Source organism: Gnatocerus cornutus, chromosome 1 (assembly GCF_029298725.1).
Source record: "Gnatocerus cornutus isolate USDA-ARS CGAHR chromosome 1, icGnaCorn1.1, whole genome shotgun sequence".
In the NCBI taxonomy this organism is placed as follows: Eukaryota; Metazoa; Arthropoda; class Insecta; order Coleoptera; family Tenebrionidae; genus Gnatocerus; species Gnatocerus cornutus.
The window spans coordinates 23,457,878-23,481,978 of NC_142233.1; the positions used below are offsets into that span (position 1 = coordinate 23,457,878).

At 34.7% G+C, this 24,101-nt stretch overlaps 1 protein-coding gene and 1 pseudogene across 9 annotated transcripts in view; both read right to left on the reverse strand.

The window, feature by feature from the left end:
* Nucleotides 1-2,772: 2,772 nt before the first annotated feature.
* LOC148180856 (cathepsin K pseudogene) lies at nt 2,773-3,878 on the reverse strand (annotated as a pseudogene).
* Nucleotides 3,879-6,161: 2,283 nt separating this feature from the next.
* The window catches only part of Hasp (Hig-anchoring scaffold protein), a 49,983-nt gene continuing 32,043 nt past the window's right edge, over nt 6,162-24,101 (reverse strand). For 2 of the 9 annotated variants that reach the window (XM_088039441.1, XM_088039467.1), the window contains exons 5-20: nt 17,614-17,805; nt 17,388-17,564; nt 15,388-15,570; nt 15,145-15,324; nt 14,844-15,045; nt 11,350-11,519; nt 10,969-11,173; nt 10,079-10,641; nt 8,694-9,243; nt 8,474-8,646; nt 7,999-8,425; nt 7,776-7,927; nt 7,541-7,714; nt 7,216-7,395; nt 6,878-7,048; nt 6,162-6,829 (exon numbers count right to left, since the gene is read on the reverse strand). In XM_088039441.1, the coding sequence (XP_087895567.1) occupies nt 6,618-6,829; nt 6,878-7,048; nt 7,216-7,395; nt 7,541-7,714; nt 7,776-7,927; nt 7,999-8,425; nt 8,474-8,646; nt 8,694-9,243; nt 10,079-10,641; nt 10,969-11,173; nt 11,350-11,519; nt 14,844-15,045; nt 15,145-15,324; nt 15,388-15,570; nt 17,388-17,564; nt 17,614-17,805 (3,911 nt within the window). In that variant the 3' untranslated portion in view covers nt 6,162-6,617. The remainder of the gene's footprint in view (nt 6,830-6,877; nt 7,049-7,215; nt 7,396-7,540; nt 7,715-7,775; nt 7,928-7,998; nt 8,426-8,473; nt 8,647-8,693; nt 9,244-10,078; nt 10,642-10,968; nt 11,174-11,349; nt 11,520-14,843; nt 15,046-15,144; nt 15,325-15,387; nt 15,571-17,387; nt 17,565-17,613; nt 17,806-24,101) is intronic. The other 7 variants (XM_088039449.1, XM_088039457.1, XM_088039492.1 and 4 more) reach the window with 7 other exon arrangements.

A 24,101-nucleotide genomic window follows, 5' to 3' on the forward strand; every position in this document is an offset into this window, starting at 1 on the left:
GTATTTTAATGCAGAAAACATTTCCTTCGTCTTTTACGTTATTAACATACATGTAAGTTAGTTCTTCTTTCCTACATGCACCCCCAAGTCCCAAAATTAGCACAACCTTAAAAATTGTTTTCTTAGATATTTACAAATCTTAACCTAAATTATTTACCTTAGTTAACAGCCATGTTTCATCTTTGGCTTCCTGTAAAAATTTTGTTATATCTTGCTTAGTCAAAATATTAGATTTTTTCGGCTTATATTCTTCGGATTTTCTTTTTAGAAACGCCACCAGCTCAATGTATTTACTTATGTCCACATTTTTCTTCATATAGTTGCTCGTATCATTGAATAATGCGCCCCAAGACTTGGAGACTTGTAGCGTTCGGACAAATTCTCGAAATAGCTAGCAGTACTTTCTCATTCGTCTCGTTCTGAATTTTCTTCCCATTGCACTTGTTCATACTTAATTCTTGATTTTTCTGGTAGAAGTGATAAAACTACATTTGTTGCGGCTTCTTCTACGTCTGATGGAACTCATTCTGATAAAACAAGAAGAATTGCAAAAAACTGCACTTTTGCAAAATTGTTGATTACAATTTTTCTCGTTTCCATGACGTCGGAAAACATGCTTCTTTGATCTAAATTTGATTGAAATAAAAAGGATCTGTTTTTTAATTAATTTTTTTGCTTTTAGCAGTTGTAGATCAGTCGCAGATAAAAAGTTGTATTTAACACGTGGGCTAACGGCCATTAAAATACTAACGCCTTCGTAAGCGCAATTGTCGCATTCGTATTTTAATAATGCTGTAGTGTCCCACTTCAAATTCAAATTTCAAACTTTTCGCGCCACAACGACTGCAGGAATTTTTATGTTAAGAAGTTGGTGGACTTGGGAGTTCACCGCCTCCACAGCGGAGGAGGCGGGCGACGCCGGAGGCATTCATTCTTGGTACGACTTCAGAACTACCAAGGTGCTGTGTTATCGAGTGCGTTTCGCCAAATTTTTCCAAGTGTTAATTTTAATTCCTATTTTGTTTTAATTTTTCATTTTGTGTTTTTGTTAATTTGTAGTTTGTCAAAATCTTCTAAACAATTTTTTTTTAACTCATTTACTTTGACGGGAGTGTAGTGACTATTTTAGGGCTTCTTGTAGAGGCGCTTGTGTGTTGTCACCTTTTGGTATGTAATAATTTTTGTAATTTGTTGTCTTAATAAGGAAGGCACTCCCGATTCATGTAAAGTAGCTATTTTCTAATTCTAAAGTAACGCGTTTTTCCGGTGACGTAAGCGTCTGGATTCAACCAGTGTTCGCTCGCCGTCCGATAAGTCACGTGCATAAGCAGTTTAGATTCGTGGAAACCCGATAGTTTTGGGAACTGGAATTTTATTGGATTCTGTCCAAGGAATTTATACTGTTGAGTTCAAAGAATTAAAAATAGAATAGGATTTTAGAGAAATTGTGAAATACATCAAATTAACTGGGAATGTCTTTTTGAATCGCTCTGTGTCATTCGTGAGCAAAAACGAGTACATTTTTCCTAAAGTCCACGACTTTCTCTTCCACTGTATTTTATTGAAACTGAAACTGAAAATTTATATGTTTATGTATTTTATGTATGTCCCTTGTTTTCTTAGCTGCTCTGTACTTGTCCGAACCCAAGTGTCCTTTCTAGATTTTCTTCGTCACAAAAGACTCAACATAACAAACAGCCTCTCGCGTTAATATTAGTAGATTTTTCAGAGTGTGATCAATTCAAAATTAAACTTTTATTTTGACTTTCGAAAACCCTCCAGTGCTGGAAGCTTGTTCCGTGGGACTCGCGGGGTAGTCAGGGTTCACCTAACTAGCGGGTCTTCCGCGGGTGAGATGTTGGTTACTCTTAATCTGGCCATAATTTGTTAGTACTCTCGATAAGACACCGCCTGTACTATGCTTGCGGAATAGGAAAGATTGTCTTCGGGTCTTCCGAAAACATAATCTCGTCCTGTTTCTGTGTGTCGCCTTTGAAAATAATTAACTTTTATTAATGTTTATTGATAAATTGTGTGTACATATCTACTTGGTAAAATGTGTGTTGTCATTCATTGTTATTTTGTTTAAATAATTTTTGTAGTTTGATCACACTCACAACAGAGCGAACGGGAGATTTTTGTAGTTCTTTTGATGTAATTCACTTTCCGTTAATTTGTTTATTGCATTTTTGTACCGAAACGTTTCTTTGTAAAGTGACTTCCTTTGACATTAAAGATTATTAAGTATGATCAGTTCGTCTGTTCAAATGCTTGTAATTCTTGAACAATTTGCTGTAAAATTTAAATCAAAACCATTCAAACTTTTAAAGTCTGAATAAAACAAGTTAAACCACATTTTGTCTGGTGTATTTTTATTTCTTTGTGTTGGTACGCTCTTCCCAAAAGACGATGCACTGTATTGTATCTACAAACTTCCGCCTTCACAACACAACGTAGGTCCTAGCTGTTTCAGACGATCACGATTTTCGGCCATTTTATTTATTTTAAAGTTCGCGGTTCTCGAGTTTTGGCCGTTCATTTGAATTCTGGCAAAATTGGGTTGCAATGCCTTTATCCCACTGATTAAATAAATAACTATTACGTTTATTGTGAGCTTTATTAAATTTTTAAATACATAAATGTAACTTTCTTATAATATTAGTATTGACTCACTTAAATTAGTGGTGATTACATAAATTGCTTAATAAGTAGAAGTATATTTTTGGTTCCTAAAACTAAATTAGTTATAAAAACCAAAAAATTAAGATATTTTCACAAAACGGGGTAAAATCCCCAGCTTGCAATACCACAGTGATTTCTACGATTCCTTGCCATCTTAATATATCCTTCTTGTCCCCATTGCGCGCCCCAGGAATTCTTCACTAACCAGTAGTCAATACCTCTTTCTCTTCCATAACCGACAACAACCACAGCATGATTAAGTTTTTTACTGGTACATCCGGAATAATAATAAACTCCGCTTTTGTAGTTGTTGAAGGTATTACTATCAACGTGAATATAAACAACAACAGGCCCTTGTGTAGCCACGGCTCGTTTCAACATTTCTTCGTTATTCCTGATGACGTTACGATAGCCTCTAATGGTAACACGCGGTTTTGCTCTATTGTAACGACACCTGTTATTTCTAGCCTGGTATGGATAATCTTTGTTATAATTAATACCACCATTTCTTGCAATATAAGAGAAAGCGTTGGGGCTGCTTCCTCCCCGACAACTGGAACCTTGAACGCAATCTACTAATTGTTGTTCGCTTAAAATAGCGGTAGTTTTGCGACGGAGTTTATATTGGGCCTCCAGGGCACCGATCTAGAAGAAAAAGTTATAGAAAACTAAAAACAAGAATAAATTACTTTACAGCAGCAAATGCCCAACAAGAACCACATTGTTTTTGGTTCTTCACCGGAGTGACAATTCCTCTTCTTCTCCAATCTAAGAAAACAGGAATTTTTGCTTTAAAAAAACCCAACATGACCTCATCTGCCGTTACAGTACTGTTGACAAGAGGTTCAGTTTCCAGGAGTGAAGTGTTTAAACCTGTGTAGAATGCAAGTTCTTCATCTGTTCTGTCGCTTAAAGGGTTTATTCCCATTTCGTAAGTTTCTAAACCTTGTTCGTATCTTTCATTGTGGTCGTAGATAATTTGTAAGTTGTCTCTAAATATACTTTTTCTAAGGTTTATGTATGGATCGAATTCCCGTCTCCAGTTAGTTGTCTAAGATGAGGTTTGGTAAATTTTTAAAAAGAAAAAGTTACAAACTCACCTTAAAGTTTTCCCACTCTTGATCTACTACATAATCTGGAAGAGTAGCAAAAGCGGAATAAATAATAGCAACGAAAAAAATTACTAGAGTTTTCATTGTGTTTCTCTGACTTCAGTTTTGTGCTATGAACGATATTACCAACTTACTGCTTTTATACTATTTTCGAGTCGTAAATAAGATGGCTAAATCTGTGTTCTATTAAAACTAAGAACCCGGAAAAGTAAATATGGTGTATAATTTCCCACATTTTTTCAAGATTATCTTTTAACTTCATATCCTTATTATGTAGTTATAAGATAAAAGACCTGTTGACATTTTATTATTAAACAATGCAAGAAGGTACCTAATCCAGTAAACATAAAATGCGGTAATAAGAACAGTATTTTGTATGTTTATATATGAATAAGAAGGTATAATTTTTCTATTAGTAAGTGCGGAAAATTTTAATACAAAACTTATCTTATACAGGTGTTCCAGAACTCGCGCCCCAGAGAGAAAAGGCTTATGGAGGCAACAATTCTGAACCCAAATTTTAAAACCATAATTTTTTAACTCAAAAAATAACCGAGATAAGACAAAAAAACTGTAGCCAATGCCGAAGCTAAACAGAAGTTGAAAATTGGTAACAATGGATACAAACTATCATTCATTGGTCAGATGAACATTACACTATCGTTGCCTAGGAAATTGGGATGGCCTTTTTCTTCACCTCTAGAATAAGCTTTCAGGATTGGTTGTTAACTTTTACAGTTCTCGAATACTATTAAACTTAGTCAATTTTTGTTTTGAAATTTACCATCTGTATTGCTGTCGGCACCCTGCCTTGCTCTCTGGGGTGCAAGTTCTGGGACACCTGTATATTAGATATGATCTGACTTTTAAGTAAATAGTTATTATTATTAACAAATAACTGCTCTTTTTGGTGTCCTTTTTTGTTTTCAATGTTTGGTTTTATCTACTTATCTGATATGATATTCACACGTGTCGCTGGTTATAAATTTTATCAGAATATTATGTATTTAAAATTTTGCAGCTTTCTTCTAAGAACGAATTTATATCAATTTAAGTAAGTATGTTTTAAAAAACCTGGTTTTTAATCTTTATTAATGTTTCTTAACAAAACAGGAACTAAAAATAAGACATTTTGAAAGAAGAGTGACAATACTACCGACTGAAAAACAACACCACCTTTTTTTGGCAGAAATTAGATTTTGGTACTATGAGAACGTTTTCGTGAATTTATATCGAATAGTATTCAAAAGATATTTTCTCATTTTTAGCTTTTGCGGTTCAATTTACTGACTTAAGTCTGTCATTTTTTGCGAGATTTAAAAATTACACGAGTGTTTTTGAGTTTTATAAATAGTATATTATAATACAAGTTTATAAGCAAGCCTTTAAAACACGCATGACGAGTTTAAAAGCACTCCGCTGACGCGTCGTGCTTTTAACGTCGTAAGTGTTTTAAAGGCGCTTATAAAAGAGTGTTATACGCTATTTTTTATTATACCTATCCATTTACAATCCTTTAGGAGCATTGAAAAAATGTGAATTTACACAACAAAATTATCAAAGGTTGTTTGTGAATCGTTTTTGTAGAGACGACGGTTAGCAATTGTTTGTTTTCGTTGTTAAGCACATTTTTTCACGTTTGTGCAAATCCGTTCAGAAAATGGGTGAAGATATTGAAAAGTTAGCAGAACATGCAGAACTGCGATTAATTCTAAATCTACCCGACGCTGAGAAATATACTGGTCATGCTTTCCGACGAATTTCATACGATTATGGCAAACAGTGGTATGAGCATCGATGAGTTGAAACGTCAGGTGGGATGGAAATCTTCGAGTGTATTTAAGAATCCACTTCAAACAAAATAGTTATTTCCAAACGCATTGCTGGTGTTCTGAACACATCAGTTGCTAAATCAACTTCATCAAGAGCTATGGACGCCCAACAGAAGAATGAAAATGAAAAAGCTTCTACTAGTTATAAATTAGAAGCCACAAACAACAAACAGTAACCAGCTTAAAGCGGCGGGCTTTGAAATTTCAAACAATAGTAATTTTAATTTTTCATGTTTATTTATATTATAAATAAAAATTGGTCCTGACATTTCAGTATTTATTGTTACCTAGATAATTTTAAAGCTTTAGTGTTTTAAAGACCCCTTCTTGCACGATTTTGCGTGTTTTTAATTTAGGATTATGATGCAGGTATAATAAAAATATCATTTTAACTTAGAAATGCTCTTTGGCATAAAGAGCTTTTTGTTAGATTTCATGCATATTTATGTCGACTGCTCGAATTCCAACCAAAAAAATGTCAGGAGTATTTATTAATCTATAATAACAAGAAGGTAGGCGAATAAAACATAAGACCTTAAACGTATTTATTTATTATTATGTAAGTAGTACCATTTTTTACCATTTTTTAATAAGCAAATAAATAATAGATATTGTATTACAAGTTTCTAGATGACATGTATGTCTATTACATTCTATAACTGCTTTACTTGATGAATCAGGTTAAAACCTATTTTATAGTGATTATGTTATGTCATTTATAGCGATATTTTATAAATACAACATTTGCTCTTGTAAATGTTAACCACCAAGCTTATTTCTAATTCTGTATTAAACTCTTAATTATAAAAACTTTCTAGTCTATATAAAATTTACGTACATTTAACAGATATGTCTGGGAAGATAACAGTTGACAAGAGTTAGTCTTCTTAACGGAAAAACATTTTCCACAAAACTCTTAATTAAAATTGACAATCAAAATGATATCACCAATATCACATTAATCTCATATTTTCGTCAAAAGTACGTCAAACTAATTGTTTTCTTGTGTACTGTTATCAGCTAAACATGTTGGGATGGCATTAGACCATTTTCCGTTCTTCAAACACTTCAACATTGCTGCACCTTTCAAAGATAGACCTTCGTCGCATGTAAACGTGATATTTTCTCCAATCTTGTAATAGAACTTCACTGATGACATTTTACCACTAATTGTAGTTCCAGGGTAGGAGCACGCTTGGACGCCTATAATCAACCCTAAAATGAAAAGCCACCAACAGATTCCGAGCTCACATTTGGGTAATTTCCCGGACCATCTGGAATTATCCTGGCAAGCAATAATTGGTTGCCCTTCCATCATAAAATCGGGATTGCAATTAAACTGAACGACGTCTCCGGCCTTGAAAGGACCGGTCCCTTGCATGTAACCATTTTCGGGATTTCCCGGGTTTTGACACTGAACTTCTAAACGAAGGGCTTGCATAAAATTATGTCAAAGGCATAAAATACCAGGAAGACGTAAAAATGAGAGTTAATTTAGAATGTTTATTATTAATAATTTTGTTTTTATCTCCTTTTTACGTCCCCGTTTAAAATCTACTTCTATTTCCGCTATGGCAAGCCGAACAAACCTTCGCACGTTGGGAACGGTGTGGCCCAGTCTCCATTAGGTTGACACACGGTTTCGGGGGGGCCTCTTAGCCCAAATCCGGGCTCGCAGCTAAAGACAGCGCGGCCCCCAACCTCTCTAGAAACCACCAGAACGCGAAGGCGAGGTGGCAGCACACCTCCCACCTCCCCGCACTCGATACCTACACATGCATGAGAAGCAAGTAAATCAAGAAAGGAAATAAAAATTACAAGTGCACAAGCTGAAGCCTACGTGTCTTTTGCCAATTCAATTTTAGGTCAATTTTAGATCGTGCTCAGCTAAAAGGGTAAAATCCAGAAACTCACTTTCGCAGACTGGAAATGGAGCGCTCCAGTTTCCGGAAGGAAGGCATGTGATGTCTGAAGCTCCAATGAGTGCGTTTCCGTTCACGCAAGTAAATTTTAAGTGGGTGTTCATTTTTGTGTTTTGAGTGTTAACAGTGAGGCCACGGCGTTGAGGGACGATGGGGCAATGTACGGCTAAAAGTATGTTTTCCATGTTATTTATCACTTTTTTCTCATCTTTTCATTTATTATTTACCTTTTACTTCAATTTCAACAGAATGTGTGTATCGGGCGGGAGTCACACAAGTAAAAAGCCCAGAATCGTCTTTAGAAGCATGAAAAATCGATAGGCGGTACTCCAATTGAGAGTCCCGACCAGGGTCAGTGGTCCAACCCTCTGGATACTTCCTAACATGTCCAACAAGAATTATATTAAATTATTACGTCATTGTTACTTACAAATCTTCAACCTTTCTTACCTATAATCATGGCTCACCGTCCACTTAGGGTTCCCAAATCGTCTAATCCACAAACATTCCATGTGTAAAATAGTTCCTGGATATACAATCAACTTTCCGTCATTAGATTGAGCGATAGGTCCCAACTGGTGCCTAAACAAAATTGTCGGTGCCTTCTCCATAGAGTAATCATTTTCTTGGTTTAGACCAAAACAAGCTGGTTTGGTTCCATCCCATTCCCCTCCTAGACATCTCCTTTTGTTAGACCCCGTCATTTCGTACTTTCCTATGTCCATGCACCTGCTGATGATGACAGCATTAGAAGGAAATTCAACAACTTCTTCGCGTATCTGCTGGTCGTTGTAAAAAGAGATGACATTGGGTTCTTGATTCCGGAAAATACACGTGTTGTTGTTCATCATTTGATTAGCCAACAGTTCTTCGGCATCTACAATAAATTCATCATTACAGTTTAGTTGCTACCTAAGTAAAGTACCGCAATTGAGAGACCGGCCAATCCAGCTTCCATCCTCACAGACAATCTTCCAAGTTGTTTTCTCACCCATGATGGTTTCAATACAGTTAAAAGTTACTTCTGTACCATCAGGAAAGTTATTTTCGTCATCGACTATGGGTTCTCCGTTTTTATAAACAAGAGAACCTTGTACTCTAGAAAAAAACTGAGCAAACTAATACCTAAGAAAAACTAAACTTACTTCGCTGGAGGACCACAGGCTTTGGACGGAGATCCATACTGCAGCACTGTGATATCACCCCCTTTAATAATATCAGCTCCTCCAATAAAATGAGGTGAATCTATTGCAGTCTTCGCGCTTAAATCAACCCCTTCGTCCAATTTACAAGACGGAATTTTAGGGTACAATTCTCCCAAAACGCACTGAATGGGTTGAGCAGTAGACTTACTGTAATCACTATCACATTGGAAAGTGACACTGGAACCATTAGCAATAGTAAGACCAGCTCGATAACCCATTAGATACTGTCCATTGGGTATAAGTGGTAGTTGACATGGTGATGCTGTACACTCTGGAAGACTGGTCACTGTCCATTCGCCATGCCAACACCTTAAATTTCGTGCGCCGAGGATGTTGTAGCCTTCTTCACACGAAAATTCGACAACTTGACCATTTGCGATTTCAGTCGTTTCGTTAAGAGGTTCGTCGGGGTCAAAAGTTATGTTGGAGGGAAGTTCGGCTCTTGAGAGTCGAAATACTCCAAATTCGGTTGACGGCACAAAGCACGGTACTGCAAAAAAGGTTCCAAGTTCTAAAGAATCCAATGAATTTAAAAAATTGAACTTAAGATCCAAGTAATGCTTAAAAACCATCTAAAACTTTTAAAAAATTGAACGAATCGAAATTATTTCAGCAATTAAAATCATATGGAGCTTTCAAATGATTAAAGAATGTCAAGCATTTGAGAATCTGTAATCTCGAAGATCTATAGGGTTTAAAGAATTTAATGAACCTTAAGTATTTGAATGCTGTTAATAATCCAAATCAAAATAATTCAAAGATTTCTCACATTTAAGAATTTTCACAATTTGGAATATGAAAAAAAAAATTGAAGTAGCAGGAAAATTTGTTTAACAAAGGGAATAAAAAAAATTACGAATTCCAAGGATCTAGAAACATTACAACAGCCAAAAAACAACAAACAAATAAAAAACAGTTTATTGACTGGATCTAGACATGGGTGTAAAAGTTCAGGGAAATTAGGTTTTAAATCCTAACAAATTATTGAAGTTTTGAAACTTAGGAGCTTCATTCCTTAAAATAAGGGTAACCACCCTAAAGTTTCAAACCTTTAATACATAATTTGTTTATTTTTAATGGTCATTTTCGATTTAATTTTCCTGAACTATAAATAATGTAAAGAACAAAATAACATCGAAAAATCTAAAGAATTCAAAAAATAAAACGAAACAATGAATTTAATAAAAACATATTTACATTACATATGTTCGTTTCACAATCCACATTTGTGTGGAAAAAACTAACTTTGCGCACTTATTAAACAAATAATTATTCCATATTTTTTTGATGTTAAAATAAATATTAGAAGTAAACTTTATTCTTACAAATTGAGCAGATTGGCTTCATAGGCCTCCAACGTCCCCTCACGCACTTCGCCGTCTTATTTTCAGGCAAATTCAGCCCATATCCTTTCCCACAAGCCATCTTCACTACAGTTCCGGAACTGAAAGACACATTAGGATCTCTTCCATGCTTCACAATCTCCACATTAACATAAGGTTCGCTCGAAAGTGGCTCGCAAGGACCTCTCGACTTATGCTTTGGCTTTTTCGTATTAAGATCCTCTTGTTTCGTCTCTTCCTCCTCATAATAATACTGATTTTTTTTATTATTCCTCCTCAAATTCAAATGCGAATTAGAGTTTCTATGTGATGTTCCGAAAGCTCGACTGCTGCTGCCACCTTTCAACGCGCGCTTTAAGCGGATCAAAGCGTCGTCACGAGCATCGTCTCTTAAATGTGTGTTGATGTAGTTATGGATGTATCGCTTTTCGCGGTTTTCGTAAATTAACTTATGGTGGCGGATAAATGCGCGCTTGTATTTTTCCATTACTATAGATCTGCGGCGACGGTTCCAGCGGATTCTTGGGTGCTGGCCAAGGAGACATCTAGAAAGTTTTCGTTAAAAGAGAAAAAAGGAGAGTGGTTTACAAGCTCAAACTAACTGGACCAATAAATAGCTATTGTAAATGTGCTTATAAAATAGTATACTTGTTTTATTTTCCAACTTGGCTTTAATTTCAGTTCATTGAAAGTTTTCTTTTTTGAAAGTAGCATTGTATGTTGGTGTACCAAAAAAATAAAGCTGTTTCTGCATGAGATGAAATTACAAATTTCGTTATTTGAAATTCGAATTTAATTGCACTGGACTACTTTTTTTGTCCAATTGCATTCGCTAATTAAATCACTACGGAATGCATACAATTTTTTATTACTTTGGCAATTGATTAGGACTCCAGTTTCCTCCAACACATGTTGCTCCTGGGGGACCTTCCGCCAGAACATATCCTTTATCACAGTCGTACATAATTTGTTTATTATTTATAACTTTTCTGACGTACGGCCGGTAGTCATACAGTCCCATATTCCCAACCAATAAAATTTTACCGTTAGATACTGATCCAGGATAGGGGCAGTAAACTGAAAAGTAAATATTTTTATCAACTACCGCTTGCCTTGTGGTTATTGGAAATGGATAAAAGTTAATGGAAGCGAAGTTACTGATGCATGCATTTTGTGCGATATCGCACGCGAGAGCATAATCAGGCGATAACGTGAAATAGCCTCATTTTTATACAGTTTACAAGATTGAGTACCTTCCTCACATTTTGGGATTTCCCCTGTCCAATTACCGAACGAGCATTCTACCAAAGGGTGTCCTTTAATTTGGAAACCATCTTTACATTTAAAGCGGGCTTTCATGCTGTGGTCCATTTTGGGGGCGATTACCATGCCGTTTTTGGGAGGCTTTGGCAAATGCTTACACCTTTAAATACACATAAAACTGTAATGCAATGCTTGGATAATGTAAAACTAAAATCGTAATGTAACGAGTTGATTTCAATTTGTATTGCAATCACGTAAATTAAATTTGCAATGCCGCAAGCCAACTTGAAACCAGATCGTTAAGAGGAGGCGACCTGTTTTGCCCTTACGGAGATTCAATGCTCATTTTAAACTACGATATCTTCGTTACTATGAAATAAAAACGAATGGAATGTCCAAAATATTTTCTAGACATTATCCGGGGCAAAAGTTTAAAAAAGATGTTTAATCACCTAAAAATTAATTTGTTGTTTCTTCCCAGCGACCCAAATTTCCAGTACAGCCGTAACTAAAAGAAAAATTAAAAATCGACTCCGGATAATGTCTAGATTTCCAAATTGTGAATTGATATTCACAATTTATTTATAAATAATTTTATTTATAAATAAATGAGCTATGGCAATTTTAAAATTCTTGATTGAAATTTTCTCTGAATTCTGGTAATTTATGAGCTATTAGAAGTTAACCACAAGCTGTAAACTTAATCCATTGTTTATTTATGGCGGTCGCCCTTGCAAGTATAGTTCAGCCAAGCTCGTTTTAGCTACCATAAAATCATAAAAATTAGGCTGCCTCCGCAATCGGACAGCTTGTGGAATTTTGAGATTTATCCTTCCCTGCACCGACCAGCTGTCCCATTTCGGCATAATCATAAATCTCAAAATACCACAAGCTGTCCGTTTGCGGAATCCGCCTAATTTTTATGACTTTATGGTAGCTAAACCGAGCTTGGCTGAACTATACTTAGACCAGACCTTTCTTCAATTCTTGTAAATATGCGGAATAAACCAAGTTTAGGTACTTTTTTCTACTCAAACAATATAGAGTTGGATATGTTGAAAGAGATCATTCGTTTGAATAAGTATAATTAATTAAAATATCACTTATGTAATTATGGACCGGTTTACACAATAATTTAATTAAATTAATGTTTCAAATATTTTGAAGATTTAATTTACCTTCAGGAAATTCTTATGTTATTGCCTTTAGAAAATGTACATAAGCAAATTAAAAATTTTAAGATTCTAACATTTTCAGGATTCTGAGTTTGAACAAAATACTGTCTTTCAGCGGATTTTAATTTCTATTTAATTTATTACTCAAAAGTCATAAGGTGTCTGTAGTTTTATCATCTTGTGAACTAAAATAGCTAAAACATCCTAACTGTGTCAACATTTTTTTACTTAGAAAATCCGTTTGGTTTTGTGGTAAATTTTTGAACAAATTACCTGAGTCCTTATACAGGGTCCGGCAACACTTGTGTCCACCCCCAAAATCGTCTTTAATTTTAAAGTTACAATTTTGAAAATTTGCATACGCTCATAGTTGACAAAGCTCTAGAAGCTGACGCAAAAATTTGTTTTTTATCACGATTTGGTTGGCGTCGCGACGCCTAAGAGGTATAATTTTTAGCGATTTTTGAGTTTTTGCGGAAATATTCGCGAATTCAAATTTTTTTCAACATAACTGTGATACAAATATCTGAGTTTTTATTTTAAATCAAATGCAAATTGTGTTTAAAATTTGCGAAAAAAAACGTTGTTTTATCAAGTTAGTTTTCAAAATTATAGCAGCACATCGGCAAACTACGTTTACACCAAAATTTCACAAGTCACTTCATTCACTCTTATGAAGGTCAATTTTGATTAACTCGGGCATCTTGCACTTTATGGATACCAGAAATCGGTAATTAACATCGACAAAGCGACAATTTCACCAACTAAGACTTTTGTTACAATCTAAAGTGAGCCAAAAGATAGATGTCATTTGTGACACAAGATGCTGACAGCTGGGTGTAAACGCAGTTCCCAACTTTGACGTAATGAAACTGGAAACTAACTTGATAAAACAGCATTTTTTTTCTCAAATTTTGAAGACAATTTGCATTGAATCTAAAATAACAACTGAAATATTTTTAACACATTTATATTGAAAAAAAATTAAATTAGGGGTTGATATCACAATTAGAAAAGACCCATTCGTGATTCAATTCAATACATAAATCCTCTCAAATTTGCCGTAGAGCTCCAAAATTGTCAACTATGAGCGTATGCAAATTTTCAAAATTTTCTCTTTAAAATTAAAGACGATTTTGGGGGTGGACACAAGTGTTGCCGAACCCTGTATAGGATGATTGAGATTAGTTATATACCTGTAAATTGGGTACAAAATGATTCTTTTAAAAACAGAGAAAACCATCACTTTTTTCGACAATATTGTGATTGAATAATTCTAGAAAATTACTTATATCTGAGATTATTTAGCTCTAAGGGATATTTGCCGACAAATTAAACACGAAAAATTTATATGTATATTTTTAATAAAAAATACAGCTTGTGATGTAAAAATTAATAAAGACACTCCTGTTTCAGCTTATCAGATCAATTGATTTCGATAAAATGGCAAATCGACCCGGTTGAAAAAAGCCAAATTAAGACTTTAATTCAAATTGAAAATTTGGTTAAAATCGAAAAACTGATTTACCCTAGGTCGAAATATTCTGAGCAATGTTCAAATGTTCAAGCATTCACAGTTGCAAATTTTAATATTATAACAGCAGACACTGGCCCTTCACAAAAAATTGAAACAATAGTCTTTAATTCTTCTTCTTTAATTTGCTAATTAATTACATATGTATAATTCAAGATATTTTTCGCTAAATTTTATCTTCAAATTCCTTAAAAATATCTACATGTTAAAGCACTCCAACTTTTTAACAAAAACAAAATTTGATTTTTTAGGCAATTTGTATCGTTAATATTGCAGATTTGTATTGTAGGTGCGCCTCACGTTCCATATTATGTTCAAATGGTTTTTGTTTTTTACATTTTTTTTTCTATTTTCGATCAGGTACTGTTTGTGGTAGTGTCTACCATTTACTTCGCATCTACAGAATCAATTTTTGAACCAAAATTTAAAGAAAATTAAAAGTTGAATTTTCGTAATTTTGGCGCGATCCACTAAGTTTAAAATTTTCTTTCGTAATAACTTACAACGAAACAGTGGTCTGAAACCATCAGGTCGGGTGAAAATACAATTTCTCTTTGCTGTAAATATTTGGGGACAAATTCTTACTACCTGCATTTGGCCGACCAAAACTGCCATAAATTATATCTGGACGTTTACAATCTAGCCTAATAAGAGGTATCGATGGTGATTGACAGCTGCCAGAATCTGGTGGTTTCTAAAGGTCATATTTTGGGTCGCTTCCTCTTAATAGTAATCTAGTTTTAATCCAATATTCCGAAGCGTCAGTTGTTAATACCTGGCAGGCTCGCATTTAGGAATGTGCGTCCACGTCCCATTATTGCACGAAACCGACGACAAACTCGCCAAAAACTCATACTGCTGCTCACAATGCACTTCTAACTCTTCTCCGTGTTGTACCACCGTCGATGTGGGTGCCGTATCATTCCTTGACACCAAAATAACTCGTCCTTGAGTCACATGTGGTACCACGCAGGGCGCTGTAAAATCACAGCTACCAGAAGCCTTGCCAAAGCACCAAAAATGCTACCATGGTCATGACAAAAAGAGAAAAAATAAGCAGCACCCCCAAAACTCACCCAAGCACTTTGGCAACGGATATCTCCACTTCCCATCAATTTGACACACTGTTGAAGTATTTCCTTCAAGTAACATTCCTTCATGGCATCGAAATATTATGGAAGCGCCCAGACCAGTACCACCTTCGATATTTTCCAACCATCCGTTCCAGAGACGTCCAGGATGTCCACAGTTTATCTCTACTCATGCGCAAAAGAAATTACGCGATGGTCGAATGATGGACGATGCTGCATGCTGCTTACCTTTACAAAGTGGCTGAGATCCAGACCATTTTCGATCGGCACCACAGCGTCTGGTGCTTTCTCCCATGAGAGTGTATCCGTATTTACATTCATAGCTGACGACTGAGTTGTAGCTACAAGAAGTGTAAATTGCTTTCCCGTGGCGAGGGTTTTCCGGGGGGGTGCACTGCACGGCTGTAACAACATAAGACGAACACCACAAACAAAATTGGAATGTTACGGCCTACTGCTCTGAGAGCAGCTACGAAGCAACGCAGAGACAGAAACAATTAATCGCAAATTTAAAAAAACAAACCAAAAAAAATAAATTTCTAACATGTTTTGGTAAAAATTTAGCCCTATAACCTTGTGGAGATAAATAAATGAATAAACAAAAAATTAATAAAAAATGAAAATAGTGAACATTCGATATAGTCACCCTGTTTGGAAACAATTTTTTTAAAAAGTTGCTTTTATCAAAATGATTTTTAGACAATATTTAAAAAATAATATTCTGGCATCTCTATGTATAGTTCAGCCAAGTTGGTCTGAGCTACCATGAAAGCATAAAAATTTGCTTCAAAAGATTCTCAAGTAAAATTCGCGAATTTTTTTCAACATAACTGTGATACAAATATTTGAATTTTTAATTTAAATCTAATGCAAATTGTGTTTAAAATTTGCGAAAAAACGCTGTTTTATCAAGTTAGTTTTCAACATTATGAGACAAACTACGTTTACACCAAAATTTTACAAGTCACTTCATTCACTCGTATGAAGGTGAATTTAGATTAACTCGGGCATGTTGCACGTTCTGGACACTAGAAATCGTTAATTAACATCGACAAAGCGACAATTTCACCAAATAAGACTTTTGTTACAATCTAAAGCCAGCCAAAGGATAGATGTCATTTGTGACACAAGATGTTGACAGATCGATGTAAACGTAGTTCCAAATTTTGACGTAATGAAGTTTACATTAAATCTAAAATGACAACTGAGATATTTTTAACATAATTATACATTTATATTGGAAAAAAAATAAATTAGCGTTCGATTTCACAAACCCTCACAATTAGCTAAAAATTAAATTTGAGGCGTCGCGACGAAAAAACTATCGGTGATAAAAAATAAATTTTTGCGTCGGCTTCTACAACTTTGTTAACTATGAGCGTATACAAATTTTCAAATTTTTATCTTTAAAATTAAAGCCGATTTTAGGGGTGGACACAAGTGTTCCCGGACCCTGTAGAAGCAAAGAGAACAAAAATAGTAAAAAATTATTATTAGTGTTAGTAGTCAAACAGCGAAAAATTAACAATAAAAGACAAACAAATATTAAAGAAATACCTTGAAAATACTAATATAGAAACTACGAAGAATACCAATTGTCAAGAGCAAGAACAAACAGTAAGATAAAACAAGAGAAGGAAAGAACATGGAAAAAATTTAAGAAGAAAATAGCAGAAACATCCTTCATAACGATAAACACTGTCTCTTCTGTTTTTGCATCTTTAACATGGTTATTTTAGCGACTGACAGTTGGTGTGAGTATATCGAATCACAGAAACTGAATTAGTCGACTATATCAAATGTGTCTTGAATAGAAGGTGACTATATCTTGGAGAGTTGACTCACTGGCAGTCAGCTTTTAATCAAATCAAGAATAAGACCCAAGGAGATTTAACTTCAAAAAGTTTATTTTTTATGCTGCTGCGTTTAAATTCTTCTACGCTGCAGACATTAAACATAAAACATTTTTATATGTCTGGAGATACGCGCATCTAAATTTTTGATATCTCAAAAATAGAAGATGCGCCGAGTCAAAATGTGCCCTCCTTTTGCATGTAAAAACTTTAAAGCACCTTTATTTGTCAGACATGCTTCCAGCAAATATTGAATCACACCCCCATCGTCGTCGCTCATCCCCAACTTTTCATCAAAATTCCGCGATAAATAATTTATTCTGGGTTCCTGCCTGTATTTATTAAACATGTCCCGTCGTAAAGTTGCTAACTTACGAACACAAGTAGGCAATTCCTTAGGAGTCCAGGTGCCGTCAGCCTGGCAGAATCGCTCGTTTTTCCCAACAAGTTCATATCCTTCGGCGCAGTGGTAAGTTATACGGCATCCGTATGTGTAACATTCGCCCGCATGCCATCCATGTGATATGTCGATCGGAGCACCGCAGGAATTCGCTGAAACGAGCGTCATTATTATGTATCTCAGAAGAAATGACGAGCTTACGTTCGCAGGAAATATCTGGACCGTACCAAGAAGCTTGTCCATCAATGGCGAGACATTTGGCCCTTGGGAAACCGTTCGTCACGTAACCAGTGTGGCAATAGTACTGCAAAGTCGAGTCGAGGTCGAAAGTGGTTTGCTCCGGAAGGGCATTGTGTCGGGCGTGATCAATTGTTGGAGGTGACAAGCAGTAAACTGCGAATTATTACGAAATACAATATTTAACAAGAAGTGACGGGTCTTGGAAATGAAAGGAATTTCAATAAAAGACGATAGTAAACAAGAAAAGCACGTTCACGTGGAAATAACACAGAATTTTATTTGTTGTTCACATTCAAATTTTGATGTCGATATCACAAAACAAAAATGCAGGTTGTAAAAATAGCAGGAATTAATTATTTCGCTTCGTTGAATGCACTTGAAGTGTAACAAAATCAAGCAAGAAAGCAATCGATAAATAAAAATAGACAATAAAAAATTGCAACAATGTCCGAAATTTTTAATTCTCAGTAATTACGAAAACTGGTGGATGCGCCGGGCTACGCAGCACAGTCAGATCGTAACATATTTGTATTTTATAAATTTTAGAAGAACTTATTTTCGCAAAAACAATTTACAGTCATCGTTTTAAAAAAATAGACATTTGTCTTTAACCCTCATAATACCATGGGGTCACTAAAGACCCCACGCGCACTTTAAGGCTTTCTTTTTATTAGTTTTTTTTAAATAAAAATTCTGAAAAAAATGGACTTTTCCTAACTTATTGCTTTCTAGGTTTTACCCAAATATAATTTTTGTGTCCTCTTTAGTTTTTGAAAAAAAATGAAAGAGTCACACGTAATACCACTGGGGTCACCGGTGACCCCAATTATTAAATACAATTTTTTCGTGTTTGTTGCAATTTTTTATTGCATTATCTAATTGTTTCTTGAAAACATATTACATTGTAATGTGTCTTCTACTTGCCCGGTGCTTCCCCAGATTCTTTGCTAGTAAAATAATTTTAGTGTTTTTTACTGTGAATCCCTTATTTTCCTCCTTTCCACTGCCTGGTCGGTAATTTTCCTTTTTCTGTCTAAGAATTGGGGGTTTTAGATTTATATATTTCGTTGAGTTCTTGGTCATTCGTTTAGTAATAATAGGGGCTATTCTGTATTGAGTCTGTTTAATTTAAAGGGTACGTTAAAATAGTCAGATATAACGGTGCGGGGTTTAAATAGCTATTCTGTTTCATGAAATAAACGTAGTACGTTAAAATGGAGAATTTTGTGAACGAGCCCTAGTGATATGTTTGCGCGTGCGCATTTTGTGATTTTCACTACTGTCATCGCGAGAAACGAAACTAATAAGAATGAAAAATCGTAAATAATATTAAAAAAAAATATTTGAACAATGTATAAACGTAACTGGAAACTTGAAACGCGTGTTTTGGTCATTTTGGTCCATCATCAATATTTAGGAATGTAGAAAATCCTTGCATACTAAAAGTTTGGGTCAAAGATAATAAAATGCAAATTTATTTATTACCAAAACGTGCAGTTTTTTGCTTAGTTTAATTTATTACAAGTAGGTAAATTATTTGCGAACATTACTTTGTTGATATCTTTTTGAACATATTTTAATGAGTGTCTAAAATGCATTTCTGTAATTTTTAGAACATGACCAAGCCGCTATCCATCGTGTAGAGCTCTTAAATAAAAATCTAATGTGAAAATGCATTTTGTACTAATTACAACATAACATTATTATTTAATAATTTGTTTAATAAGTTATTTAATAAATTATTTATTCGACGAAGAAAATGGCTCACTTGAATTGTTCAATCAAATTATCTGAATATAAAAATTCATTCTTCAATAATTAAAGTAACTTCAAATTTCATCTCATACATGTGATTTCTTTGATTTCTTTGTTATCAAAGATTTATCAAATGCATCAAATTTGATGTAATTGCATTTTAAGAATTCAACAAAATTCATCTTATTTCGTAACATTTATTAAATATCCTCGAAAACAACTGTCAAAGTGAATCGAAAAGCACCCTGTTAAATTTAAAGGATGGCCTCGGCTTGCCTTTAAAATAAGCAGCTTTTTAACGAACATTGGTTAAAATTTTAACGGACTTCGGTGATACAGAATAGGAATTTCACTTTAAGGGACCTTTAAAATTTTAACACGCCTTTAAATTTAACATACTCGATACAGAATAGCCCCTAATGGCTGCAACAAGTTCAGTTGGCCTAGGTGATAAAGGTGCGGAAAACATTTTATTGCAATGGCTTCAAGAATGCGACAGTGACGATGAGTTTGACAAAGATGTTACTGCTAAATCAGACGATAGCAATGAAGAGGATCTTACGGAAGTAGTGCCGGAACACAACTCTGAAAGTGAATCTAATGAGGAATCTACATCCAGTGATAATGATGACCAACAGCACAATTTTTATTAGTAAGATTTTATTTCATTTTCAAAAATTTGTTATACTATACAGGGTCCGGCAACACTTGTGTCCACCCCCAAAATCGTCTTTAATTTTAAAGAGAAAATTTTGAAAATTTGCTTATAGTTGACAAAACTCTAGAAGCATACGCAAAAATTTGTTTTTTATCACTGATAGTTTTGGCGTCGCGACGCCTCAAAAATGTAATTTTTAGTTAATTGTGAGGGTTTGTAATATCAATCCCTAATTCAACTTTTTTTCAATATAAATGTGTTAAAAATATTTCAGTTGTTATTTTAGATTCAATGCAAATTGTCTTCAAAATTTGAGAAAAAAATGCTGTTTTATCAAGTGAGTTTCCAATTTCATTACGTCAAAGTTGGGAACTGCGTTTACACCCATCTGTCAGCATCTTGTGTCACAAATGACATCTATCTTTTGGCTCACTTTAGATTGTAACAAAAGTCTTAGTTGGTGAAATTGTCGCTTTGTCGATGTTAATTAACGATTTCTGGTGTCCATAAAGTGCAAAATGCCCGAGTTAATCAAAATTGACCTTCATAAGAGTGAATGAAGTGACTTGTGAAATTTTGGTGTAAACGTAGTTTGCCGATGCGCTGCCATAATTTTGAAAACTAACTTGATAAAACAACGTTTTTTTCGCAAATTTTAAACACAATTTGTATTTGATTTAAAATAAAAATTCAGATATTTGTATCACAGTTATGTTGAAAAAAAATTGAATTTGCGAATATTTCCGCAAAAACTCAAAAATCGCTAAAAATTATATCTCTTGGGCGTCGCGACGCCAACCAAATCATGATAAAAAACAAATTTTTGCGTCAGCTTCTAGAGCTTTGTCAACTATGAGCGTATGCAAATTTTCAAAATTGTAACTTTAAAATTAAAGACGATTTTGGGGGTGGACACAAGTGTTGCCGGACCCTGTATGTACATATATGAAACTGCAGATCAAAAAGTAAACTTGAAAAATGGTACCATGTCCCACAGACAACAAGAACAGGTCGGCAATCATCACGAAATATCTTACATCAAGACGGAGGACCAACAAGATATGCAAAAAAAACGTTGACACAATTGCTAGTAGTTTTCGGTTATTTTTTAGAAATGAAATAGTAAATCAAGTCGTTCGATGGACCAACGCGGAAGGTCAACTAAAATATGGGAATTCATGGAATAACTTGGATGCCGGCGAGTTTTTACATTTTGTTGGATTGTTGATATTAGCAGGAGTTTACAAATCTCATAATGAAGAAATTACAAATTTATGGAATGTAGAAGACGGACGTGCAATTTTCAACAAGACAATGAGCAGAAACAAGTTTTCCCCAATCGTTCAATGTCTGCGGTTTGACAATGCGGAAGCAAGGAGAAGCAATCGAACTTATAAAGATAAACTATCTCTAATTAGAGCTCTTGTTGAATTATGGCTACCTACACTACAAGATGCATACATTCCCTACGAAAATCTAACTGTTGACGAACAACTGCTTACTTTCCGTGGTAGATGTCCTTTCAAGCCAGGAAAATATGGGATTAAAATCTGGGCGGCATGTGACAGTAAAACTTCATACGTTTACAATTGCCAAATGTACAGTGGTAAAACGGGAGATCAACGTGAACGCAACCAGGGTAAGAGAGTAGTCTTAGAAATGATAGCGTAGAAATGTAACCACAGACAATTTTTTACAAGTCTTGATCTTGCAAGAGAACTGGAAAAAAAATTTAACTCTTCTTGGTACAATTAGAAAAAATAAACCAGAACTTCCTAAGGAATTGGTTACTACTAATGGGAGGAGCCTATATTCGACAAAATTTGGTTACCAAGAAAAAGTCATGTTAGCATCCTACTGTCCAAAGAAAGGCAGAATTGTTACCTTGTTTTCAACTATGCATGACAGTGGAGAAATTTGCGAAGACGACAAAAAGAAGCCGGAAATTATTAACGATTACAATAAAACAAAGTCAGGTGTAGATACTATGGACAAGCTTGTTAGAACGTACACCGTCAAAAGGCAAACAAGAAGATGGCCTATGGCAATATTTTATGACATGATCGACATTATTGCAATGAATGATTTCCGGACAATTTTGTCACATTTGCAAGAAGTATATAAATCTTCGGAAACAAATACAGGATCATAATATTTCTCAATTATTCTTAAATTATCAAAAAGGAAAAATGAGTAGGCAAGTGGTAGGAATAAATAAATTGGCTGATGTCCCGAAGAAAATAGCCCAATACTTAGGTTTGCTAAAACCTGAACTCTATACTGGCCACTACCTTAGAAGAACTTCTGCTACAATTTTGGTTGACGCTGGGAGTGACTTGTTTGCATTGAAAAGACACGGAGGATGGAAATCATCTGCGGTTGCAGAAGGATACGTCGATGATTCAATGGCAAATAAGACAGCAACTTCCAAAAAAATACTGGAATCCGTAGGACTGGCGCAAGTTCAAGACGGGTTATCTTCTACATCCATGGCTACTTGCACTACATCTCTGAATTTCAGCGAAATAGAAACTGCCACGGATGAAGCAGAAACTTCCACAAATTGTTTCGCGTTGAATACTGAGCTAACCAAATCTCTTGCACCATTTATAATAAAAAATTGTTCTAACTTTACTATTAATTTTAACAAATAAAAATTTCCAAGGTTGTTCATAATTTATGAAAATTGTTCTTTGTTTTTTTTTTAGTTGATACTTATTATAAATATTTCAATTGCCAATATTTAATAAAAATTATGTAAAATTCGACTTTAGTTGTCATTTATCGAAACAAAAATTAGAAGGATGGTTGCGGGAAAGGGAGTCGTAGAAAAAGTATAGTACGCGACTCGGGGGTAAGGCCAATTACCCTCTCGTGGAATTATTGCGCTCGGCTTCGCCTCGCGCACAATTTTTCCCCTCGTGGGTAATTGGCTTCTTACCCCACACGTTGCGTAATATACTATTCATAAAAAAATATAATTTTATAAAAGATTTATGTTTATGTAATAACTTTCGTGTTTATAATATAATCAAAAAAAAAATTATACAACTATTATTTTGTTATTTAGCAAGTGTAACAAAAAAATTTCGATATTATAAGGGTTAATAACCAGAGATTTGGAAAATAATAGATCCGGTTACCATATGGAAATTTGGACATACGTTACACAAAACATGTGCAACAAGAATTTTTATTTCCGTCTCTACCTATTGCACTGATTCCTATCGCTGATACGCTTATGCAGTATTGTCTCTCTCGTCAGGATGGAACCAATCAGAGATCATGACGTAGATCGTTACTCGAATTTCAAAATGGAAAATCCAAATTGTCATAGCTAATGTCAGTAAAGAACTTTGAATGTCTTTTAATGTTGAAACTTTAATTCCTTAATAGGCCGAAGCTCTTCTACATCAAGTGGAGACTCCCACAACATGAATGCGGTAAAACCGATCATTTATAGCTCCACAATTAAACGATATTGATACAATTCTCAGTGTGCATGACATAGTTTTCAATAGGTTTAAGGTCAAACACTAATGACAAAATCAAAATTACCAACGTGTGACTAACACTTTTCTAGTCTGACACCAGAAACCTGGCAAAATGGAGAAGCTAATTCAAAGCCTAGATCAATTGTAAGAACATAGAAAACTTTACATTAGACCCAGACTTCTAAAGAAGAAAATGCAGAAAGTCTCTTTTAAGATGTATTAGCCACTATTTACATCAATTTGATTTTGTTCCTCGTCTGAGTGTAAGAAAAAAGCGCAGTCTTCTCTCGGTCTGCCACGATCTTCTTTTACTCCTTTCTACTCATTGTCAACCTTTTTGCCTCTGTCCAAATCTTAAACAGAATCTTATTTGCTACAATGTCACAGGTTTCCTAGCGTGTTCTTCATTCAGTTCTTACTTGTCGTCAGAGCTGTCCATTATTTTGTTAACCAGTTCTGAGCTTCATATTCTTTTGATGTTCTCAACAATCTACTTGTCCCTTTTTAATGTATTTTTTTACTGCTTTCATGTATATTTCTTG